The sequence below is a fragment of the Carassius carassius genome, chromosome 23, assembly GCF_963082965.1.
Source record: "Carassius carassius chromosome 23, fCarCar2.1, whole genome shotgun sequence".
Taxonomy (NCBI): domain Eukaryota; kingdom Metazoa; phylum Chordata; class Actinopteri; order Cypriniformes; family Cyprinidae; genus Carassius; species Carassius carassius.
The window spans coordinates 24458678-24481806 of NC_081777.1; the positions used below are offsets into that span (position 1 = coordinate 24458678).

At 33.8% G+C, this 23129-nt stretch overlaps 1 protein-coding gene across 1 annotated transcript; it reads left to right on the forward strand.

Annotated features, from left to right (window-relative positions):
* Positions 1-3128: 3128 nt before the first annotated feature.
* Positions 3129-6088, forward strand: tmem263 (transmembrane protein 263). The gene is made up of 2 exons (XM_059506684.1): positions 3129-3266; positions 4604-6088. Exons 1-2 carry the CDS (start codon positions 3203-3205, stop codon positions 4900-4902), a joined length of 363 nt encoding a protein of 120 aa, XP_059362667.1. The 5' UTR covers positions 3129-3202; the 3' UTR covers positions 4903-6088.
* Positions 6089-23129: the final 17041 nt, after the last annotated feature.

Below are 23129 nucleotides of genomic sequence, written 5' to 3' on the forward strand. Positions count from 1 at the left end.
CTTAAACTCTATGGAAAACATAACAGTTTTGCTTTACATATTGGGGCAAAATTCAGATTCAAGAACTGACTCTTTTCATTTCATGAGTATACTGGCCAAAGCTCACAGGATGTTGAACTTGAATGACATGAAGTGGAATTTACAGAATTGCAAATTAAGAAATTCAACACAATCACACAACAGATGAATTGTTACAGCAACTGGCAATCCAGTGTTTTCATTCTGAAGGCCTTTGGGTAAATTAGTGCATGTGTTTTTCACAACATAGTACAAAAATGAATCCATGAGATATATGAAATGTACACGTGAGGAATTTCAAACATTGAATATTAAGTAAGGAAATGTTGAAGACTTATTAAAAATGAATAATGTGGTCATGACACAATGGATGGATTTATTTTAAGTTAATGAACAGCTGATTGTAGGCTATGTAGCCTGCATTATCCCATTTTCTATAAATCTACCTATATATGAAATATGAATATAAAATAATTGTATTAGCATACTTAGTTGTAGAGAACAGAGAGAGCACCACGAATGAGCAGTAGGTTACACAATGTTGACCTGGGGAAGAGTTATTATTCAAAAATATTTCATTATTGAATGTTGTGATTAATTAATAATGTGCTAATATTTTCAGAAATACCGCATATGTCAATTATGAAAATACACATGTTTATGGATAACTGAAAATTATATGAATTTGTGAAAACTTCACTTTGAAACAGTGATAGCCTAATAATTTCTTTGAATTTCACTTAACTTTACCTGAAATTCAAATAGGAATTCTACATCATGTTCAAACTAAAAGTTAAATTTAAAAGGCATTCTTAATTCAGTTCTGAATGGAACACCGACCTGTTGCTAACAATCATGCAAATTGATGCAATGCAGAAATCACATACATGCTAAGAAAAAAAGTAGACTAGTAAAAGCTACTGATAGTTTTCATTATTTGTAACGTTTACGGGCATTTCCTTTAACTGAAAATCACACAATGAAAAGCGTAATTCAAAATACAAGTTAAACATAGGAAAAATCAATACAGAAAATTCCTTAAATAACACAGCACATTGGGCCCCATTTTTATTAACTTTTCTTAGAGTATAGTACTTTACATGGCAAAGAAGTCATGAAGTCTAGTTATCAAGTAAATATAACTTTGCATTTTTTTTTGTTATCACTTTGCTGTGTATCCTCATAGGTTTTGTCTAAGAAAGACAAGTTAATTGATCCTTGTCCATTATCAGATCTCAGTCAATGAAAACCATAGAACTCAGGTGCACAGAGCAGATACACCCTTCATTTTCACCATACTTCACACACAGCCAGAGAGTATAGTGAAGTTATTTTATACACACACACACACACACACACACGCACACACACACACACACACACACACACACACACACACACACACACACACACACACACAAAGGGTAAGAACCAGAAACGTCACTTCCTCTCCTGTGTCTACATTGGTACGTGGTTAAAAACAGCTAGGACGCCACGTACACATTATGCAAAGATAGGTCTTATTAGAAAAGTCTTGTCAGGTCGCAGATCCATCCTAAATTTAGCGTGTGTCTTTCTAAAAAGCAGAAGGGAGCAGCATAGTTTTCCTTTGAAACAAACAAGGGGTGGAGACAGAAGTTTCAAACTTCATCTGCAGACGAAGCTAACTCGTAAGTATATACACGACAGCTGGCAAAGTTTTCCTTCTGCATGTTTTTCGAGGGGATGTGGATATTTGTTTTTTAATTAATTATATTAAGGGATGCATATTGACTCGGTAGAAAATGTCTAGATTTTCTAACGCATCTCTTACCTAAGGCCAACACTATTTTCTTAACGTAATTAACTTCAAAGCAACATCTGCTTCTGGCTCTTTAGTTTCTTAAGTCGGAGTTTCCTTCGCTTGGTTAACTTTTTTTTTTCTTCGTAAAGGTGACCTATATAATTTCCTGTCAAACCCTTATTGTTCTTTCTCACCTAACGTTTAAATGTAGTGTAAAAAGGAATTAATTTAAACCCAGATTATTATTATTTATTCAGAGGAAAGAAAATACTTCTCACACAAGTGCCACGTCATATTTAGAAACAGCTAAGGTTTATAACAATGTTCGATTCATGAATGAATCATTCATTTGAGTCGTTTTAATGAATCGTTTAAAACCGTTCACAAAGCCGGATTAAACGATTCCCGAGTTAACGATTCCGTTAACCGTCTTTCACGGTTTCAAAATAGTAGTCTATCGTGTTTCAGTGTGTCAGTCGAAGGTTTTATAATAGGAGAAATATTACAAAAACGCACAGGAAATATGTGTATGACTTAATATTGTAGTTTTACACACACGATAGTTTATTTAATAAATTAATTTATAAATGTGACCACGCTACTGAAATACTTTTGTCTAGATTTAAAAGAGTTGCTGACTCTTTTGGTTTATTTTGAACAGGTTCTTGTAAATGCGAAAGAATCGATTCAATAACATGAGTCTGACATCCCTTTACTAGAGTTCGCTTTAGGACAGACTTGATATTAATAATGCACTGGTTGGGTACGTCATAAAGTTGACTCAAGACCCTGATTCATTCACGCATTTCTACTCAATTCAATGATTGCTTACGTGTAACTGTACACGTATTAATATACTGCTCAATGAGCTCTATTTTATATTTATTGTCCTTGGTAATGTCCCTTTAGGTATGACTTAAGGACAATACATGATTAAATTGGGACATTGCATTACAGATTCATATTGAATCTGCTGCATGTTAATATTTAATTATGATTTCTTAATATCCCGCATGTTTATAAGGTTTACTAATGAAAATAAAGGTTTATCATTTCAGTAGTCATCTTGTCATAATTATTGCTAAAAACCATTTATGAACTTTGGTATGGAGGATCTGGTACACAGTAATTTAATTTGTGCTTAAATAGTCCAGTCTACCTGTTGGCAGTGTTGACAGGGTGTTGCAGGTTACTTTTTATTGACCGAGTAAACTGGTCCGCCTTGTTCTGTGTCAGTGCTTGTTTTTAGGGCTAACCTTTCACCTTGTTTTCTGTGTCTGGTCCCGCCCAAATTCTTGATTGTTGGGAGACAAATTAATATTGTTGTTGTTTTTTTTTTTTCCTGTGGAAAATTAAGGAGGGTATTCTAACTACCACTGCATTGTTTTTATGTAGAGTAAAATGAGTGAAACAAACCAGCAACAGGAGGAGTTGCCTGCATACTTGAAGGATGAGCCTCCAGCAGGTAGCTACTGCAAGTTATGCTGACATTTCATCATAAAAGTGACTTGCAACAGTTATTCCTTTTTTTTTTTTTTTTTTTTTTTTGTTTTTTTTTAGCAATCAAGCATTTTATTTTAGCACAGTCATGTCAAATGAATTATTTTATACAGCTGTCCTTAGTACAGCTTCATGCAAGAGAAGGATAACGCTTTGTGCCACATAGTGGTGCTCTTGCACAATCCAAGACTGACATTTAGGGCATTGCACTACTTTTTTCGTAAATCTGGTTATAGTAGTAGGTCTTAGTACATCTGGCTATCAAATTGTTTTCTAAAAACTGTTTAGACATTAAAAATGTATGACTGGTATTGCTGTAGATGAGAGCATTTCAAATCAAATGGCATTTCTTTTAAAGCAAGATGCCATAAGCACACGTTTCAAAACAAAACATTTCACTAAATGCAGTAACTTAGAATTTTAATGGTTATATCTACAAATAAAGAACATTAATAAAGTAAATCATTCATATTGTTTATAGAATTCAGTAGCCAGATACTCTAAAGTGTTCTACTCATTGTAAGTGAAAGTAAAATTTAATCGTAATTCATTGAAATTATTCATTACTAATTAAATGTGGCTAGTTTATTTAACTGAATGAAGTTCTTCACCTAATAATTTTATTTTAGAAATTGAAAGTGATCAAGTATGAAATTAATTAATCTTATTAATAATTACTTTTAATTAAAATGGGGCTTATATTTTACATTTTAGTTATTCACCTAATATATTTTAATTGTATTTAAATTTATTGAAAGCAAAATGTTTAATTGAATTATGAAATTAAATGAAATAATTACTTAAAAAAAAATATGACTGGCACATTTATTAGCATACTTCATACATTTGTTTTATTAATTGACAGTGAACGCTTTAATTGAACTATGAAATGAATCTAATTAACAATTACTTTTAATTCAAACGTGACTAGAATTTTTTTATTGTATAGTTTTTCACCCATTATGTTTATTAAATTCAATGAAAGTGAAAACATTAAAGAAAAATGAAATAAAAAAATAATTGCAATTAAATAAAATATAGCTAGTATTTTTAATTAGGTAAAATTCTTCAGCTAATACATTTTTATTATATTCATTGAAAGCGAATGTTTTAATTAAATATATATATATATTTTAAATTGTATATATCATTGTATACGTTTTTTTTCACGTCTTTTTATTAATTCACCTCTATTTTATAAAAATTTTATTTGTTTTGTTTTATTATTTTAGACTGCTACTCCATTATCTTATCTTATCTGGTGATATTTTCAATATTAACACTTAATTTTATATCCTGAAGATACCAACAAAGACCACCCCCAACCCCAGCCTGGCATGTTCTCCAGGGTGGCCGGTGGTCTGTTCAGTGTCACGAAGGGAGCCGTTGGGGCAACAGTGGGTGGAGTTGCTTGGGTAGGAGGCAAAAGCTTTGATCTCACGAAAACTGCAGTTACCTCAGTTGCAGCTGTTCCAGCGATGGGAGTGGGGCTCGTGAAGGGCAGTGTGTCCGCCGTGGCTGGTGGCGTGGCTGCTGTCGGCTCCGCCGTCGCCAGTAAAGTTCCCATTGGTGGAGGCAAGAAGAAGGACAAGTCTGATTGAATCACGTGGCCCGACGTTTCTTTTGTCAGAGGCGTCTGCATCGTGTCTTTTTTGACTCCAGAGAGAGTTGATTGTGGAGTTCATGCTTGTTACAAGCATATTTGGACTATATCAGTGTACCTGAATGGACCAACAAGATGACATTCACAAGCCAGGTGGCCTTCATCTGTTCCACGCAAGAACCTTTGTTTTTGTGTTCTGTAGGAATATGACATTAAGTGTGTGTTGTATACAGAGTCAAACTGTTTATGTATGAAGTATTAAATATCTGACCAGAGGTGGATACGTGGACCACTAAATGTTCCGTTCATGCTTAACTGAGCACACACTTGTGTCTGACTGTACACGCAAAGAATCACATGTTTTAAACACACCTTACAGTTGAATTGCTCCAAGCCGGTTGTAGGGATGAAGATCAATGAAGTGTCCCTCTAGGTGCTGGGGGGTGGGGGGGTCTCAGACTGTGGGGTGCTGATGGTGGCGCTCCATCTAGCTGATTGATTGTTTGTGAGATTACTTTGTGCCCCTTGGTTCCATGCTGAACTCCAGCAATCGTTCTGTGTCCCCTTGAAAAATAGAGAAACCACACACATATATACATATATAGTCCCACGTTAAGGGCTTGTGTGCTTAGATTTTGTCAAACAACTCCAAAATTACATTTGTGAGCCATTTAATCTGAATGCTGATAGTACTGCATATTATTTTTTTTAGGGAAGCGTGCATGACAATCTCCTTCTGTTTTGATGACTATAGATGTATTCCAATACCTAGTGACACTTTCTTACTCCTTTCTGTGTGTCATTCCATCTGTCCTTTTACTTCTTTGTTCCGTTTGCTTTTTTAACTCTTTAATGTGAATTTTTTTTTTATGTTTTGTTTTATGGACCAACAAAGAACCACATGAGGTAGAAAAGTATAATACAGTATTTTCTTTTGTTAAGTATTTGTTTTCCCATTACCAAAGATTATGAGTGGAAGAAGAGTTTGGTGTATTTGAGGATTTTCTTCTTTTTGTTAATGTTGATATGCAGTATACATTATGGTATTCAGTGTACTAAATCTCTTTTTAGATAGATAGTTATCACATGTATATTAATGTTTTGTTGTTGTTTGATTTGAGACAATCCATATTTCAGTGTAATAATGTGAATTCAAAGGACTTAAATAAAGAAACTTCACAGTTGCTTCCAATGTTAACTCTTGCACAAATTACAACAACACAGCAACAATATTGATTAAATAACATTCTAACTGGTGTATTTATTGCTTAGTGCCATTGCCTCATGGCCTCCAAACATCTTTTGGCCTAAAATTGATAAAATTACCCCAAGATACATAAAGCTAAGGTACCCAGATACTAGCACTAAACTATTGTTTTATGGACCTGGCTTTGTGCACAGGGCAATTGAAATGTTGGACCATAAAAAGGCCCCAATTTAATTAAAACATTTGTCTAGCCTATTAGTAATGGGTTTAGCTTATACAGCCAAACCTATTAATAAAAAATATATGGTCTTTTTTTATTTATTCAGTTTGGCCATGCAGTATGAACAGCAGACAGATCCATAGCATTCCCTTTAAAGGGTTTTGTCTATTGCCACAGAGTAAACTTTAACCAATGCATCAGTTAAAAGAATCAAATAAAACAATTTGGAACTCAATATGTCCCTTTTGTGCAGGAAAAGTGATTTCTCCTTATATGGGTGTCTGTACCTTAAAAGGAAAGCGGCGGTAAAGCCTATCAACGGTGAACAAACACTTGCAATCAAGTTCCAGTTCCAAGGTCATGCCGGATGTCAGTGTCTAATGCTTAGGGAATGAGGCGTCAGGAGTCTTCCCCACTCTGTCACCTCCTAGAACAAATTCATTCCTCACACTCCTGCAGCTTCTCTTTCAGTAAACACTTTAAATCAAAAGTAGACAGTGAAACACACTGGAGGGGCCGCAATCATTGACTGTAGCCTTTTGATACTGGGATGGTAGAGTTATGAATACCCTGTGAAGAACATATAGTATGTATGTTTTTACTTATTTGTAGTCTGAACACATATGCATGTCAGTATTGATGAAAGATTAGGTAGTTCTATGGCAACGAAGGTTAAAGGGAAATCCAATGCATCCAGACCTTAGATTAAGAGAAGACCTTGTGGCTATTTGCTGCTGCAGTCTTAAAAAATATAGGGCCACGTCCAAGAAAGAGCCGCGAGCTTGAGCCGCCAACAGTGAATCAATGGTGACAGTGTGCAGAGGGAAAGAATTAAGCATTCACGTCCCAATTTTTCTTTTCTCTTTCCCCACATCCACTTACAAACTCCATGATTCAGGCAGCCTTTCAGCAAATCAATAATGAGCCTGTATGTAACTCGCCGTGAGCTGAGGGGGCTTTACACTTCAAAGACCACATATAAGTGGTTGAGTTGTTACAGGAGGTGGTGTAAGTGCTTTCCTGGACTTTAAATAAATAAATAAAACACCCCTGACTGTTTTCAGAAACTATACTCTATTTGCTTCGGCAAAAAAAAAATTACAATTCAGAATGCGGCTCATTTTTTGTTATTTGTAAAACCTTCAAAGTTTAAAAACTAATGCAAGATGAGAATGAATATTATTTTCTTGCATCATTCCCATTAAATAAATGCATAATCTAATCCTTCTCTGGAGGAGTGACAGTTTCTACTTATATGCTAGAATTTGTGACACCATATAGGTGAGCTGTTGTGAAAAATCAATTAAATCCTTCTTCCCCCTTATAGTGATATTTTAGTATTATGAACTTTTTATTATATAATTTTTTATATTAAATAAAAAAAGATTAAATATTAAATATTCAGTATTTTTATTTTCAGATTAAAATTTTAGTTAATTTAGTTAATTTTTAGTAATTTTAGTACTTAATTTATTTTGTTTCAATTAGCAGCCATGGCAACATTTTGAATTTAATCTATTTTTTACATTTAATTTCAGTTTTATTTCAATTACCAATGATATTTTTCAATAGTTGTAGTTTTTAATAAGAATAAAAAAAGAGATTATCTTTTGTTATTAATAAAAAACCTCTGCATTATTCATTGCCATCATTTAATTTTGTTCTATAGCTTTAATAAAAGCATTCTTTCTTCCCCATTGTAACACTTTGACAGATGGATTGGAACTTTAAATCCTTTAGGCTTTGAAATGTATTTAAACAAAATCTTTTTTTAAGATTAAAACTTTTGATACAAAAAAACCTTCACTGAGAGATATAAGCAAAACAACAACAAATATATATAAAACACAACCAAAAACATGTACTATAATTGACTAAATACACACAGATTTCAACAATGATAATGATGTATAATTTATTTGTGCACTTCCTCTTTTGAAAGGGACTGCTAAAGGATTTATCACATTGTCAGCCATGTTAAGCATCAAATACACAAGACATTCAGTAATCTCTGTCGACATACACATTCATTCCACTGAGATGCATCTTAGTCTTCAGGCTCAGCACAAGGACTTCTGAAAGATCAATTACAGTGGGCGAGCAAAACACTACACAGGAAATTGAGGAAAGCATAATTTATTTACATGTCTGCTCTTTGATTAAAGTAGCCTAAAACAACAGGCAGCAGGGAATTGATTTTTTTTTTTTAATCATCTCTGTTTTCAACCAACAGCGCAAGAAACAATCAAAGAGTTTGCTTGGCTTTGATCTAGAAAATACATATCATGTTTTCTTATCGGAGCATGGCTGTTGTAGAATGATATGTTTAATTGCCCCAAAGAAAGGAGATTATCAATTTTATATTGGGGCCATGTTTGTTCTTAACATCTTATAATTTAGATTCAGTTTTAATGAGATGGCAGTGTAACTGTTTCGGGCTCTATGCAAATAAACCAATTACAATGTTAATGTGAGAAACTGAAGAAGAAGGTCATTTTTCCTTATGCAATCAGTGCATTTGTCTTTAAAGAAACATCCTATGCCAACAATAAAAGAAGTGTGAGAAATCAAATGGCTTATTTCTGCCTTAATGAAGCTGTTTATGTGAATTTGACAGTCCTCAGCAATGGTCACGTGGGTGGATTCAAGATGGAGATGAGTTAGTTTCTGCACCGGTTGGGAGAAATTTAGCATTACATGACTTGCTCACCAATGGATCCTCTGCAGTGAATGGGTGCCATCAGAATGAGAGGCCAAACAGCTGAAAAAAAATCCCAATAATCCACACAATTCCAGTCCAATAATTAATTTCTTGTTTAGTAAAAAAAAATCAGAGTTTGTATTAACGTCAATCACAATGACAACACTGTATATTAAATCACTCATCTGGGTAAATGAAACCGAAGCAAATTTTATTTTTCTCATGTCACTCCACAGACTTGCTCTCTCTTGATTCATACTGTATAAATGTACCACAATGCATGCAATTAACCGACTGCATATTATCACTTACATAGTGAATATAGATCCTGACATAAGCAGTTAAAATGTATTAAAGCCTTATGATCACTATTAGCTAAACCTTTCTTGAAACAGATGCATCATAGTTAAAGAATTTTTCTGCTCTACAAAAAGCTGAGCTTTAATGCATTCTGTTTAGCTGCTTTCTGCAAATGTCCATGCATACTGCATTCATTATCAAAGCACTTAGAGGCTAAATCGAGAAAGCATGGTAAACAATTCACTGAATAGTAATGGAGCCTATTAACATACTGCAACATGGAACAGTTAAGGAAACAGTTGTGTGGAAACACAACATTTGTAGTGATGTGATGTTAAACATGCATGCATGCTGCTGCCAACTTCACAGAAATGGATTCTTATTATTGCATCCAGTACACATTAACTTTTATCATTTCCAAGGACTGATCTGAAAGAAATATAAATGGCCTCTATGAATGCCCTTTAAATCTTTTCAGAGTTAGTGTTCTCTCTTTTGCCACCAACAGTAATGCAAAAAGAAGATATAGGATGCAAGTAAAACCCCAAGGTATAGTAATGTACAGACTTATTTGACTAATTTTATTTATGGATATGAGATTTTTGACATCTGCATAGTAACTGAGTTATGGGGATTCAGCTGCCAATTTTCTGTGTTTCAAGGTGCCTTCCTGTTATTTTCTCTTTTTGTTCTTGTAATCAATTTTTAGTTAATCCAATTTGGCTGCTCTGGTTCAGTTCACATATTTAATCTGTTTCTAAGTGTTTCTTCAATTACGGGCACTTTTACGTCCCATGGGTGGATCTTTATTTAAACTAACACTTTACTTCTTCACTTTTTGTTATATGAAGGTCACATTAAAATAAAATTTCAATCTTATAATAATAAAATTCATCAGAAACATTTTTAAAGCTATTACATTCTAAACAAAAGAATAAAAAAGTAATCTGTGAAAATGATTTACATAATGTTTTACAGAAATTATGTCATTTCCAAATCAAAGTCCTAATAACTGGAAAATAATTTTGCTAGATTTTTATTCTACAGTGTCATGATATGGTTACCTTGTTCCCCAGGCTTCACTTACTCAACATTCTCTCATTAAATACTATATGTTTTTAGTTGAGAGATGGAGGCAAGGTCAGGCCAGATGTCCCGAGGTTTATACATCTGATCAGTCTCTTACATCAGCTCTGTGACTCAGAAAGCTCCTCATAGTTCAAGCTATACCTAAGGCTGCAGAGAGCCATGTGCTGATTATTTGAAGAACAGGATTATCCTGGTCACAAGGGTACTTCACGGATGTATTCTTGGTAAATTGTGGTTTTGCTATGCTGTACATACCATAGTCATTTAGCGTATACCATTCTTTATACCTATTCCATCTAAATGCTCTTATGAGCTTCCACCAGCTCCCATGTGGCTTTTAGCAATCTTGTGATGTTTTTTTCTTTTCATTTTACATTAACTCACGACAGGTGCTTTGAAAAGCATCACATCCTTGAGAACTGCTGGGCTTTCTCATGAACCCCTATTTGGATGTGGAGCTCTGAAAAGGAAATTCTCTTAGCGCTAATGGATTTACTTATGTAGCACACAAAAGTCTGGGACGTAATAGGTTTTGTTGGGGTCATCACTACGAAGGAAAAGAAAAACGCTGCCAGATCTTTTCAAAAACATCTCTGCATATAGCCTACTAGTAAATCCTAAAAGCTTTGAGGTCTTGAATGCAAGGAGTTTATCATTAATCTGATAATGAATATTTCCAGCAACAGGTGTATAATCTAGTATGCATGATATAATCATGTGATATGATCAATACAATGAAAGTGAATGAAGACTGGGCCTGTTAAGATCAAAAAAAGAATCACAATGAATGTAAATTTACATACATATACAATGAATGTAAATTTTCTAAAACCATGTAGTTTTTTTTTGAGAAACAGGCATTTAAGTCTATTTAGTAATCTTCCCCACAAAGACCCCCCCCCCCCCAATTGAGTATTTGCAAAAAAAAACAAAAAGTCAAATATATACTTCAGATGTGTGTGTGTTTGTGTGTGTTTTATAAATTTAGCATTACATGACTTGCTCACCAATCGATCCTATGTACCGAATGGGTGCCGTCAAAAAGAGAGTCTGAACTGCTGATAATAACTTCACAATAATCCACAATAATCCACAGGACAGTACATAAATTAACATTCTGCAAAATAAAAAGCTGTGTGTTTGCAATAAACAAATTCATCATTAAGGTGTTTTATCATTAAACCATTGCATGTGACCAAAACAAGAGTCCATAATCCATAAAAACAATGCTTCTTTTAGTGAGAAACCCACTCCCTGTTGTCAAAATCAAAATTAGTTTAGGACTGTTTTGGACTGTTTTCACTTGTAAATGGTGCTTGATTTCTCTCTTGATTTCTCTACTATTGGAGTCAATCAATTACTTGTGGATTACTTGTAGATTTTTATGATGTTTTTATCACCTGTTTGGACTCTAATTCTGACGGCACCCATTCACTGCAAAAGATCCACTGGTGAGAATTACAAGTCATGTAATGCTGAATTTCTCCAAACTGCATGAATCATGTTTATTCATGGAGAGCATGTCAAGAAATCTTTTCATCTCTTATGTTTGGTACTGTGGCTTTTGGTGGGGTGATTTACTTTAAATAAATGCTGATGTCAAAGCTCTTGCTACGTCCACGTCTTCTTCCCCCATCAGTCTGGAAGTGGCAGTGGAAAACAGGATAAGTCAGAAAGTGTTGTAAGCGGCGGGTGACCAGGCAGCTCTACGGTTTTAATTGGGAGAAACAGTGGGGCTCTCCTAAAGCAGAGTCAGAAGAGGACAAGAGAAAGACAGTTAGAGACTGACACATGAATGACAGAATCGGGAGTGCAAAGAACCATTCATTAAGCCTACATGGCTTGATGAGACAGTTGTGGCTGCGCAGATGGGCCGATTTGCCAACTGTTCACTGTCTGTATAATCTTTAATCATTAAAAAGATAGAAACTTTTTTCGTTTTTTAACCAGACAATGATAAATTTTTAATAGTTAACAGTTGGGGGAGCAGGGGTAATTGCAGTCTCCTGTCGTGACTCATTTCAAATGACCAACCACAGTTCTTTGTTTTTGGAGGTTTACAGGCAGTGTTTTTCTGAAAAAGAATTATGGACTGACCTGGCAAAAAAAAAAAAAAATTGCATAATGGCAGTCTCCATGAACAGTTGTACAGAAAATGCATATACAGCAGGCAATGAATTTTAAAAAAGTGCACCGTTCAAATGTGTTGTGTCTGTAAGTTTTTTTAAAATGTTTTTGAAATAAATCTTTATTTATTTTTAAAACAATTTACTTTTTGTTTTGTATTTTTGAATCTTTTTTTGCAGTTATTTGATTAAAAATACAGTAAAAACAGTAATAACTTTACTATATTAATATATTTTAAAATGTATTTTATTTCTGCAACGAAATTAATCCAGTATTCAGAATCACATTATTAAGTATTATCATGTTGAAAATATTTTGAACACTTTTTACTTTTAATTTCTTCACTGTGACTTTACTGTCACTTTACTGTCAATAATAATTTGCGGTGGTGTATACATAAATTCACATAACATAACTTTTTAATTTACTGTTATCACATACCATCAAAGAAAAGAAGAAGGGTGTAGTTAATGTAATGTAACATCCATAGATATGTATAGGTAGTTGCCAATATTCGACTGGTCCAGTCATGCAGTTGGTCAGTGTGTTGTCACACACAGTCTTTCATTAGTGAAAATGTGTTGGTTTGTTTTTAAATATGTATTAACTCAATATTACAGGCTTTGACAGTTCCAATATGGCTTCTGTATAGTGGCCCAAAAACAGACAGTAATAAGGATGCCATCTATATATTTATGGTAATAACACATATTATTATTAATTTAATTGTATCTGAGTTAAGTTCTAATTTTAATCAATTGATAATGTTAAAGATGCTTGAGGCAAAACCTCAAAGCTTTAGGCTTAACATTTTTTGAGTAAATCAGCAAAAAACTAAAAATATTTTATGTTCTCTCGTTTTCTCTTGACTATCAAAAACACGTTCTGGCGAGTTAGGATGGCTTGGATCTTTAGGTCACTGGTCTAAATGCCAGACCCACATTCCAATCATGTAGCTGTGTTCAGATGTGGAGAATCAAATGGGGCAAAAACAAAGACACACTTCCCTGGAGAATCAAAAGAAACTGTAGCCATTGAGCTGATGGTCTTTGATCTTTCATTTAATATAGATTAACTCTTTGTATTAATAATCAATGAACTTATTAATAAAACAACAAAAATCTGTAAAATAAATTCCAGTATAACAGTATAACATTTTTACATCCATTCAGATTGACTAATACCATTGATTCAGATTATTGATTGGGATCAATCTTTACTTACTAACCCTATGCCAAGAAAGCATAACGAATCAGACATATAAATAATAGATTTCAAGTCAACAATCTTACTTCTTCAAACTGAATTCATTTTCTGCTTGTGCAAAATTTTATTTAGTACCAGTGCAATTTATTCTTTGTTCCTTGTATTGAACCATTCAAATTTCAATTGATTTTAAACAATGAAACAGTATAATATGCAGCAGCGCTGAATGCATTGCTCAAGGGCGCACAGATCTGGCTTGAATATGGATTGAGGGATTGGGGCCATGTCTCCCAGTGGAGAACATTGCTTTTTGTGACAAAAAGCATATTCTGAAGTTCTAATGTATTCTTCACATTCAACTTCTGTATATGTAATGGCCACTATGCTTTCATATGCAAATCATCAGTCTCTTTTTTATGATAGAAGTGACTAGATAATGACTAGATAGTTGTCATACCCACAAGGGAACTGAGCAACAACAGAAGACTATGACACATGTCCCGGACTCACAAAAAGGTTAAAAGGGGTAAATAGGGCCTTTAAGAGTGACAAAACTGAATCATGCCCAAATTGATTACATAAAAGTTTAATAGGAGGAAAGTCTGAGAGAGTTTTGTTTTGTATACCATATCTTTCCATAGATTTTTGGCTAAATCACGTTGTCAGAATGGGGCAGCATTTAATCTTCCACATTACAGATAACTGGCTCGGTTTTTAAGACCCCTTTCATATACACATGGGTTCAGTCATGTATGTCCTCAGATAAGCCAATAAACTTCCCTGGATCCATTAGGTTCCATTAGTCACTTGCTAGTGAGCTACTGAAGAAAGATGCTCTCTAAAAAAGCAGATAGCATATCGATCTCATGGCATTATAAGGAGATATGTTTGTATTTGTATTCAGCTGAAGAGTAAAGTCTGAATGCTAGGCTAAGATTTAAGAGAGTAAGGGATTGATATTTCTTTAATTATCCAAAAAAGTAGTCTCTACAACAATATAGCAATTGTAAATATGTTTAAAAAGAATGGAGTGATATTTAATACAAATTGAAATTCTGAAAAAAACAATCTATTATAGATACCATGTCAGTTATCGGACACTTTTTACTGGCATTGGTGAATAGATATATATATATCCAATATTAGATATTTATTATTTATTTATTATGCCAGTTATTTATTTATTATGCATGCTCATTTGGACTATTTCTACATTTAGATGACCTTTCTAAAATTAATATTTATTAATGCTAATAACGTATAATATTTCATAATATTTAAACATTTTTTATTCTCTTAAAAAATTAAAAAATTATTTTTTAATCTCAATGCAAGTGCAAGCATTAGCACATTAATCAATATTTCTTCAATAGGTGTTTTATGAAGAACAATAGAATAATTTGTAAAATACCTCTAGTTTCTGATATATACAGTTCTGTATACACACACTATATATCCAATACTGGACAAAAATTATATTTATTACACATTATTATTTCCACTATTTTTAATTTAGATTACATTTGCAGTCATCTATCACTCAGTTACAGTTAATAACGGTAATAATACTGTTCAATGTTATTATATAAACGTTATTAGAATATTTTTAGATTAATATCCATTATTATATTGCACATTCTAATGTTAAGAAGCAAACTCAAATTACTTTAAATAATTAAAATAACTGATTTTATTTTATGATCTTTAAATCTGCCATTTTCAGAATTGTCACTTTGTCACACGACAGATAGGGAGACGAAGATTATAACAACAAATCCACATGAAAAAGAGGGTCTAACACACAGGGTAACATTCACACAATTTTAGTGGAGAAGGCGCGCTCAACTCCCAAGTCAGTTAATGGGTGCGAGTAATAAAGAAGTTATAAGGTAACATTCACACAATACAAAGGACAAAGGAGAACAACAAGAGGCCAAATAATATACACAGGATAATGAGAGAGATAAACTAGACACTGAATGGAGGTTAACTAATGATGACTAGCCAAGAACAACATGACCAAATAAGGGCACACAGGAACTAAACTAATCAAGGAGAGACTAAAACCTGGTCAAACAGAGCACATGAGGGATGAAAACACAACAAAAGTCCAAGAGGGGTGTGACAGTCATATTCAATATCGGCCAATAGCAATATATTTTAAAAACTCTAGTACCAATATACTGTGCATTCCTAACCTAAAAATTGCCCTGTGTTGGATTACTGCAGAGCTGCAGGAAAATGATAAAATGATAGCACTGACTGACTGATGACATCGCAGAAAAAAACATTTACGCCATATGGTGCAACAGGGGTTATACTGGACCATGCTAACCAAGCAAACCTTGCCCTATGTCACCTAAACAAATACTGAGATCACAAACTAAGTGGGAACAGATAAAAAGTGTGAGACTGGCTCAGGTTGCTCAAATTAATGCAATATGGTGAGGATAAAGCAGGTTCACTAGTCTGGAAACCCCAGTGAAGCCCTCTGTTACTGAGCACAAAAGGACCAGTGCACAATAAACTTGGTCCCACAGACCAAGGTGTGTTGGTAAATTAAATGAGCTTCGACTAATTAATTGTGCCATATGCTCCTGTACTCCTAAAATGGCATATGCTCTGGGAAACACTTGTCTGCGAGAATGGAACACATAACTGTGCGCACTGGCGTATTGAGGGATTTAGTTCAAATGATGTGCATCTGGTTTTAACTGGGTTTCAGGGAGAAAAACCAGGGAGCTGTGATGTTAGATGAGCCCTAAATCAATGAAGCTCCGTTGGGAACTGATCACATGTTGAGTTTACGGTTTACATCAGAGATCTGTTTTAGATGACACTCATGCATCACATGCAGAAAGAAACAATGAAAACTAATGTAATAGATTGATCTTAACATGACATGCATTCAATGCTAAAAGTAAAAGCTGAATGAATAGAAATCTAGAGCACTTGAGATTTTTGCAAAAATATCCCTCCAGATAAAGCACGGTCTTACTTGCCTTTCAACGTAGGCTAATTAAACACCACTGCCTCAGAAGCTCCACAGAACTTCAATTGTGCCTATGTTGTCAGTCTGTCCTCACCAGCTAACTGCATTGAAGCTCTGGTAGTCTGGTCGATTGTGTTCCCATGTACAAACGCTGGGCTTCTCAATCAATGAGCTATCTACAGTAGCTCAGATGCATCAGATGTTATTATCAGTGTTGGGACTTGCTATGAGGCAGCATAGATAAAACCCTAATGGCTGGCTTTTAAACAAAGCTCTTTTGAAGAATGATCAGTTAAAGAGAATATTATGATTAATGCACACTTAAAAGAACTGGTTTAAAGTCATTCTTATAGCAGGGCTACAAACTCATTTGATGGGGCTGTAAATTTTAGTTCAGATGCACAATTAGTGTTAAAGTTTATCGTGGTTTGAGAAAATGGATCAGGGAAAAGCTATATGTGACGCTGGAAGCTATGACTAATGAAATTAAGTCTAAAGCAGATGGAGTATAAATATTCAATGGAATCCGTCTAAAAATGGACAGATATTCAAATGATCTAATTAGCCATAGATCAAAACAAACATCATAGTTTCTTCTCTCTGTTACTGCCTTCAGCTTGATATGTTTAACTGAATATGCTTAGCTTTGGTACACAAGCACACTCTCCTCAGAGAACTGTTACCTATATCACACTTTAGCATATCAGCACTTTTGAAATGCCTCTCGGCCAATCGAATTTGAAGAGTTAACTGTATGTCCAATAGCAGATCATTTCAGATATAAACAAACACAGAAGTTCTTAGAAAAAAATGACCTCATACTCAATCTGATAATCATTATGAACCAATGGAGCAGTGTATTTGGGCTGTGAAGGATTACTGGCCTATTTTTGTCACAAAGCTGGTCCATATCTTTATATCTGTCTGAATCATATGTCATACCATCCACAAAACAGACTGCAGAGATAGGAATCATTCAAAATTTATCATAACAGAGCTCTCTGATTATATTTATGGAATTCAATTATTCTGACACTGACAGATGGACTGCTTGTCCAGGAGAGGCCCGTCATTTGTTACCGTCAACAGTTGTGTCAGGCTGAAGGGCTTCTGGAGCTCAACTTCTCTGGCTACATACAAAAAGTTATTTCAAATTGTACTAATCAAATTGCTAACTGATGCAGTGTGCTTACATAATATATAAGCTCATATTTACTGTAGTTATGTGAATCTGCCATAGCCTATGATGTCTAATTGTTCATGATAATTAATGTTGCAAATGTATTATTCACTGGATCTCAAATGGAGGAGAGCCAAAAATGAGTCGCAGATCTCTTCTAGTTCCATTAATAAATTGCAATAAAGAATGTGATCATGCATAGCATGGAATAGGAAAATACATTTATAAACTTTTAAAAGGGAAGAGGAATGCTTCCCAACCCTTAAAAAACAAAATTACTGATCTGAACTGACACTACTGGATGAAAACAGCTGAAGCTGAATAATGATACTGTTGTGTTCTGTACACTATAAGAAGAAAAATCCATAGAAAAGTGGAAAATGTACTAGTCATTTTAAGCCAGGTCATTATCTGTTAAGTCTTCCTTAAAGTTTAACCCTAAAACATCACATGCAATGCGTAATTCAAATACAAGAGCCAGTGATAAATCAAAACAGTACATTGGGCTTTATTTTTTACAGACCTTACCTAGATTTGCTCTTGAAATTGTTTTATAATTGATAAACCCCAACATTGACTCTTATTGAACAGAACTGAATAAACATTGAATCTGAATTAAACAGAATAATGACACTAGTCTTCTGTATCGCTGCTTTAGCTGAAGTTGTTTTATAATTGATGAACAGAACTGAACTGTGTGTCAAAATATATGTCCATTGACTCAAACCCTTGTGTCACAAATTAGGCAGATGCCAACATGAGCAGGCTATGTGATATACCTTCATCATCAAACTTCCGCTAACAAAGTATATGAAGTATTGGCTGCTGAAAGCATGAAACCAGATGTTTTTCAGTCTTTAACAACATTAAAATGAGCAGTATTTAGTATTATCATTCCATTTGATTTAAATGTCATTTTTGTTTACTGTTCTACAATAAACGACGTATGAGAAAATTAACAAATGAGTATTAGGGTACATTAACATGGCAATGATGTGCTAAAAACAGAATTTATTTTTCTAAATTTTTCATGTACAGACAGCAACGTTGTCAAAATGATCCGTTCACATGTATGGTAAAACTACTTGAAACACTGAAGCATGCCAAGCCAGTAGTTGGTAATGTCACATTCTAAAGAAATACTATGCCAACACATAACACGCATGCGCATGATGTCACAGTTCTCACAAACTCACGGTTTTGTATTTTATTCAGAGATGATAATTTTCACCCGTTTTCAGGCACCCAACACACTGTTTAAGTTAAAAGGCTATTGTCTATTGCCCCCCCCCCCCCATCTTCTAAAAATGAGTTCATAAATCAACAACCACAATTTTTTTCACTCAGTTATATTTAATAGCATAGTGCGCAATTTACTGTAGCTTACTGGCTCGCCTTCCAGCTTATCGGAGGTCAATGCCATTTAACAGATGAAGCTAATCGCAGCTGCTTGAGGACACCAAACAACATACATTATCATAAAAATTATTCCATTGGGCTTGATTATAAATTATTAGTGAAATTTACTGTCCTCTAAAAGGCTCAGGAAAATCCTAGCTTGACAGTTTCATCACCATCACTATAGATATTACCATAAACACTACAAGTGTACTAAAAGTGCTAACTAAATACATTTTTTAATCATGAATGATTAAAATGTTAAAGTATGTTAAAAGCACATTTAAGTTCATATTAATTCTTTCCTAAAATAATACATTTGAGTACACTAAGATTATTTTAAGAAGTACTAAAGAATAATTTTTTTATATTATTAAGTACAAAATTAGTGCGTGAAAATAGACCGCTTTAAGTACTTTATGGAAGTGCACTTCTTTTTCTGTATTTCCACCTGTCATCAAAATAAATGCTAACAAACAAACCTAGGATCTCCAGATGAGATAACCATAGCAACAGTATGCTGTCATTCACTTTTCATTGGCAATAGCATGATCAAGCATCACAGGTACTTTCATTATTATTATTATTATTATTATTATTATTATTATTATTATAATACATCACAAATCTAAAAACTTATGTTATGTTTGTAAAATTGTGTGAAGTGCTAAGCCTAAGCCTGCCACATAAAAATTTGTGTTGCTTGCTTGCTGAAAATGACATTTAATAATTGTGACCTTGGACCACAAAACCAGTCTTAAGTGTCAATTTTTTTAAAAATTGAGATTTATACATCATCTGAAATCTGCTTTTCATTGGTGTATGTTTTATTAGGATCTGACAATATTTGAAAATCTGGAATCTGAGGGTGTAAAAAAAATCTAAATACTGAGAAAATCGCTTTTGAATTTGTCAAAATGAATTCTTAGCAATGTATATTACTAATCAAAAATTAAGTTTTTATATATTTAGGGTAAGAAATTTACAAAATATATTCATGGAACATGAAGTTTATTTAATATCCTACTGATTTTGGCTTAAAAGAAAAATCGATAATTTTGACCCATACAGTGTTTTTTTTTGGCTATTGTTAAAAATATACACCAGCAACAAAAGACTGGTTTTTGTGGTCCAGGGTCAAAATTTCGCAGTAATGTATTTGTTTTATTTATTTATTAATTTATTTAAGTGTTGAATTATTTGCATTCCTGGTTGACAATACATACTAAAAGTTACACTAGAAAAACTACTACCTGCCTCACCACACTACAATACAATTGCAAGCACCTCAGCAACTCTTAATTATTTATAAAAGATTATACTGTTTCTGTAACATATCTTATAATAGTCCCATATTGTAGACTGCAAGTTAGCCTAACCCTAGCCTATAAACATAGCCTATAAACTTAATTTCTCCATGTAATACAGTGGAACCAATTGTGTTCTGTGACTCATCTGCTGGGACTCATCTGCTGGGAATCTGCTGGGAAATTTTAATTAATTAAAAGCAAATACAACTTCCCAGCCAGAGGGAACACTAATCATCATAATGGTGACTTCAAACAAAACTCTTCACAGTATTATCCCACAATGCAGCATAATATGTTATTGTTTTTATGGCCTTACATTAAAACACAGAATATCATATTTTATTGCAAGAAATCTACTGGCAATATAAAATCCTGGCTATTTTTACAGTGTTCTGTACAGAAAAAAAAACAAAACAAAAAAACACATCAACAAAGACACCCAAGAATATCCAAACAACAAGAGGTGTGAAAAAGAGTGTAATATTGGAAACAGATTGACTGGTATGCTGTCAGAACACATTGTCTCACTGCATGCTGTGGTTCACATTCATATGATGCTTGCAATATAGCTATTTTTGACAAAGTTCATGGAATAATGGTCAAAATGAAGCATGAAGCATAAGCATTACTACTTAACCATGCCATTTACTGTAACAAATGCACATTACTTCTTTTAAGCTACCAATACACTGACAGACAAAGTGAAACTATTATCTAGCTAACGTATCTGCGTTTTGGAGAATATTACAGTTTGTAAAGTTGACTTGTAGGCAATCATCTTTCGTGAAGGAAAAATTGTCTTGAAATGCCTGGAATGTGATTTTTAGAGAAAATAAAGTGTGGGAGGAGTGAAAGTGAGGGTGCCAGGTTTGCTGAAAAACAATGACAGAACAGATGCTAAGTTTGCATAGTTGTATATATGCACGCAAACTTACAAATGTGCACATACATACACCTACACACCCCTTTACTGCTCGGTCCTGTTCTCCAGCTGCATTTCTTCCATTCCTGCACTCAGTTTCTCTCCTTTTTTAGCAGTCAAACATCATGCAGTCCTCCTATGGCTCTGGGCCCACTAGAGACTATAAAAAGATACAGGCTCATGAAATATAGAGAGTGTTCGGGATTCAATTTTATGGTGCCTATTACTGCAAATTGTAATATGGCTAATTACTCTTCGCCGTGTAGGATTGCTTCAGCAATTGTCTCATGCCCCATCAGACGAAATTTCAAGCAAATGGCACCTGAGGGGCGTCAATTGAGCATTTAATTATTTTAATTATGTAGACTTATGATTTACCTTCACAGACGGAAAGAACAAGGCAATTTGAAAGTCTTTCGTTAGACTGTGCTCTCCTCGTGGGTACTGAATCCATTTGTGTAGCTATCCAGATGTACCGATTTGTTCTAAAAGGAGGCAAGTGAGATAGATAATACAAATAATTTTTCTCAAAGCTACAGAGAAATGGTCTGAAGATTATTTCTTGGCTGTTCATAAATTACACATATTTTTATTTGTACCCCACTCGTATATTATTGCCTGCACAGTACTTGTCAGATCAGTCTTTGTGAATCACAGACTTACAGTACATAGTTAGCTTGGAGAGTCATTCATCTTAAGTTTTACTGCAGATATTGAAAATCTGAGAGGGATGGATTTTCAGACTGCTATGATGGAGGGAGCAGAAAATATTGGATTTATATATATATAAAAAAAAAGAAATAGGATCAGTTTATGCTTCATCGTTTATTTAAATAAAACATGGTTGCCATGTATTTATGCATTTGAAGATTGCACAGTTCGTTTCAAAATCCACATTCAGAGATTTTTTTCTTTGACACAGAAAATAAACTTGGAATGGAAATGAACTGAATTGTTATAAATTTAAAACAAAAAAGAAACATTGTCAATCAAAAAACAAGAGAATTCAGTGCATTAAAATATATTCAAAATGCTATGCTGAGAATATGTAAGTCAAATTTTCTATTAAATTAGAAAAAATATAATAAATATAAAACTTTAAACATTTACCTTGTTGACTCGATGTGTCAGGAAAACTGCCAATTTTGACAGATGGCTTTGGCACTGGGATAATAGCAAAAATAATTTAAATGAGGATTAATATTTAATAGTCTACAGCACAAAAAACCTACATTTTTACACATTCTATAAACTATTAAATCACATGCTACAAGCGAAGCACAAAATACAAAATAGCCTTCCTTTAAGTAGCCTTAGTAATTCTGCATGTAAAAGAAAATTTAAATATAGTAACTTTTTAGTTATACTTTTTTTTTGTAACATTTTGGGCAGTGACAGTAGACCTGTATAAAATATAATATCTGCTATATCCAGTTCTCATGTTCATGATTTCTCCAGCACTCATTTTCCTTTCAAGTCCGTGCCTGACCTTTATGTGATAGTTTTCTAAGAAAAAAGGGGTCATTCGTAGAGATCAGGTTGATTTTTTTCCTCTTTTGTTTCTCTCTTGGCT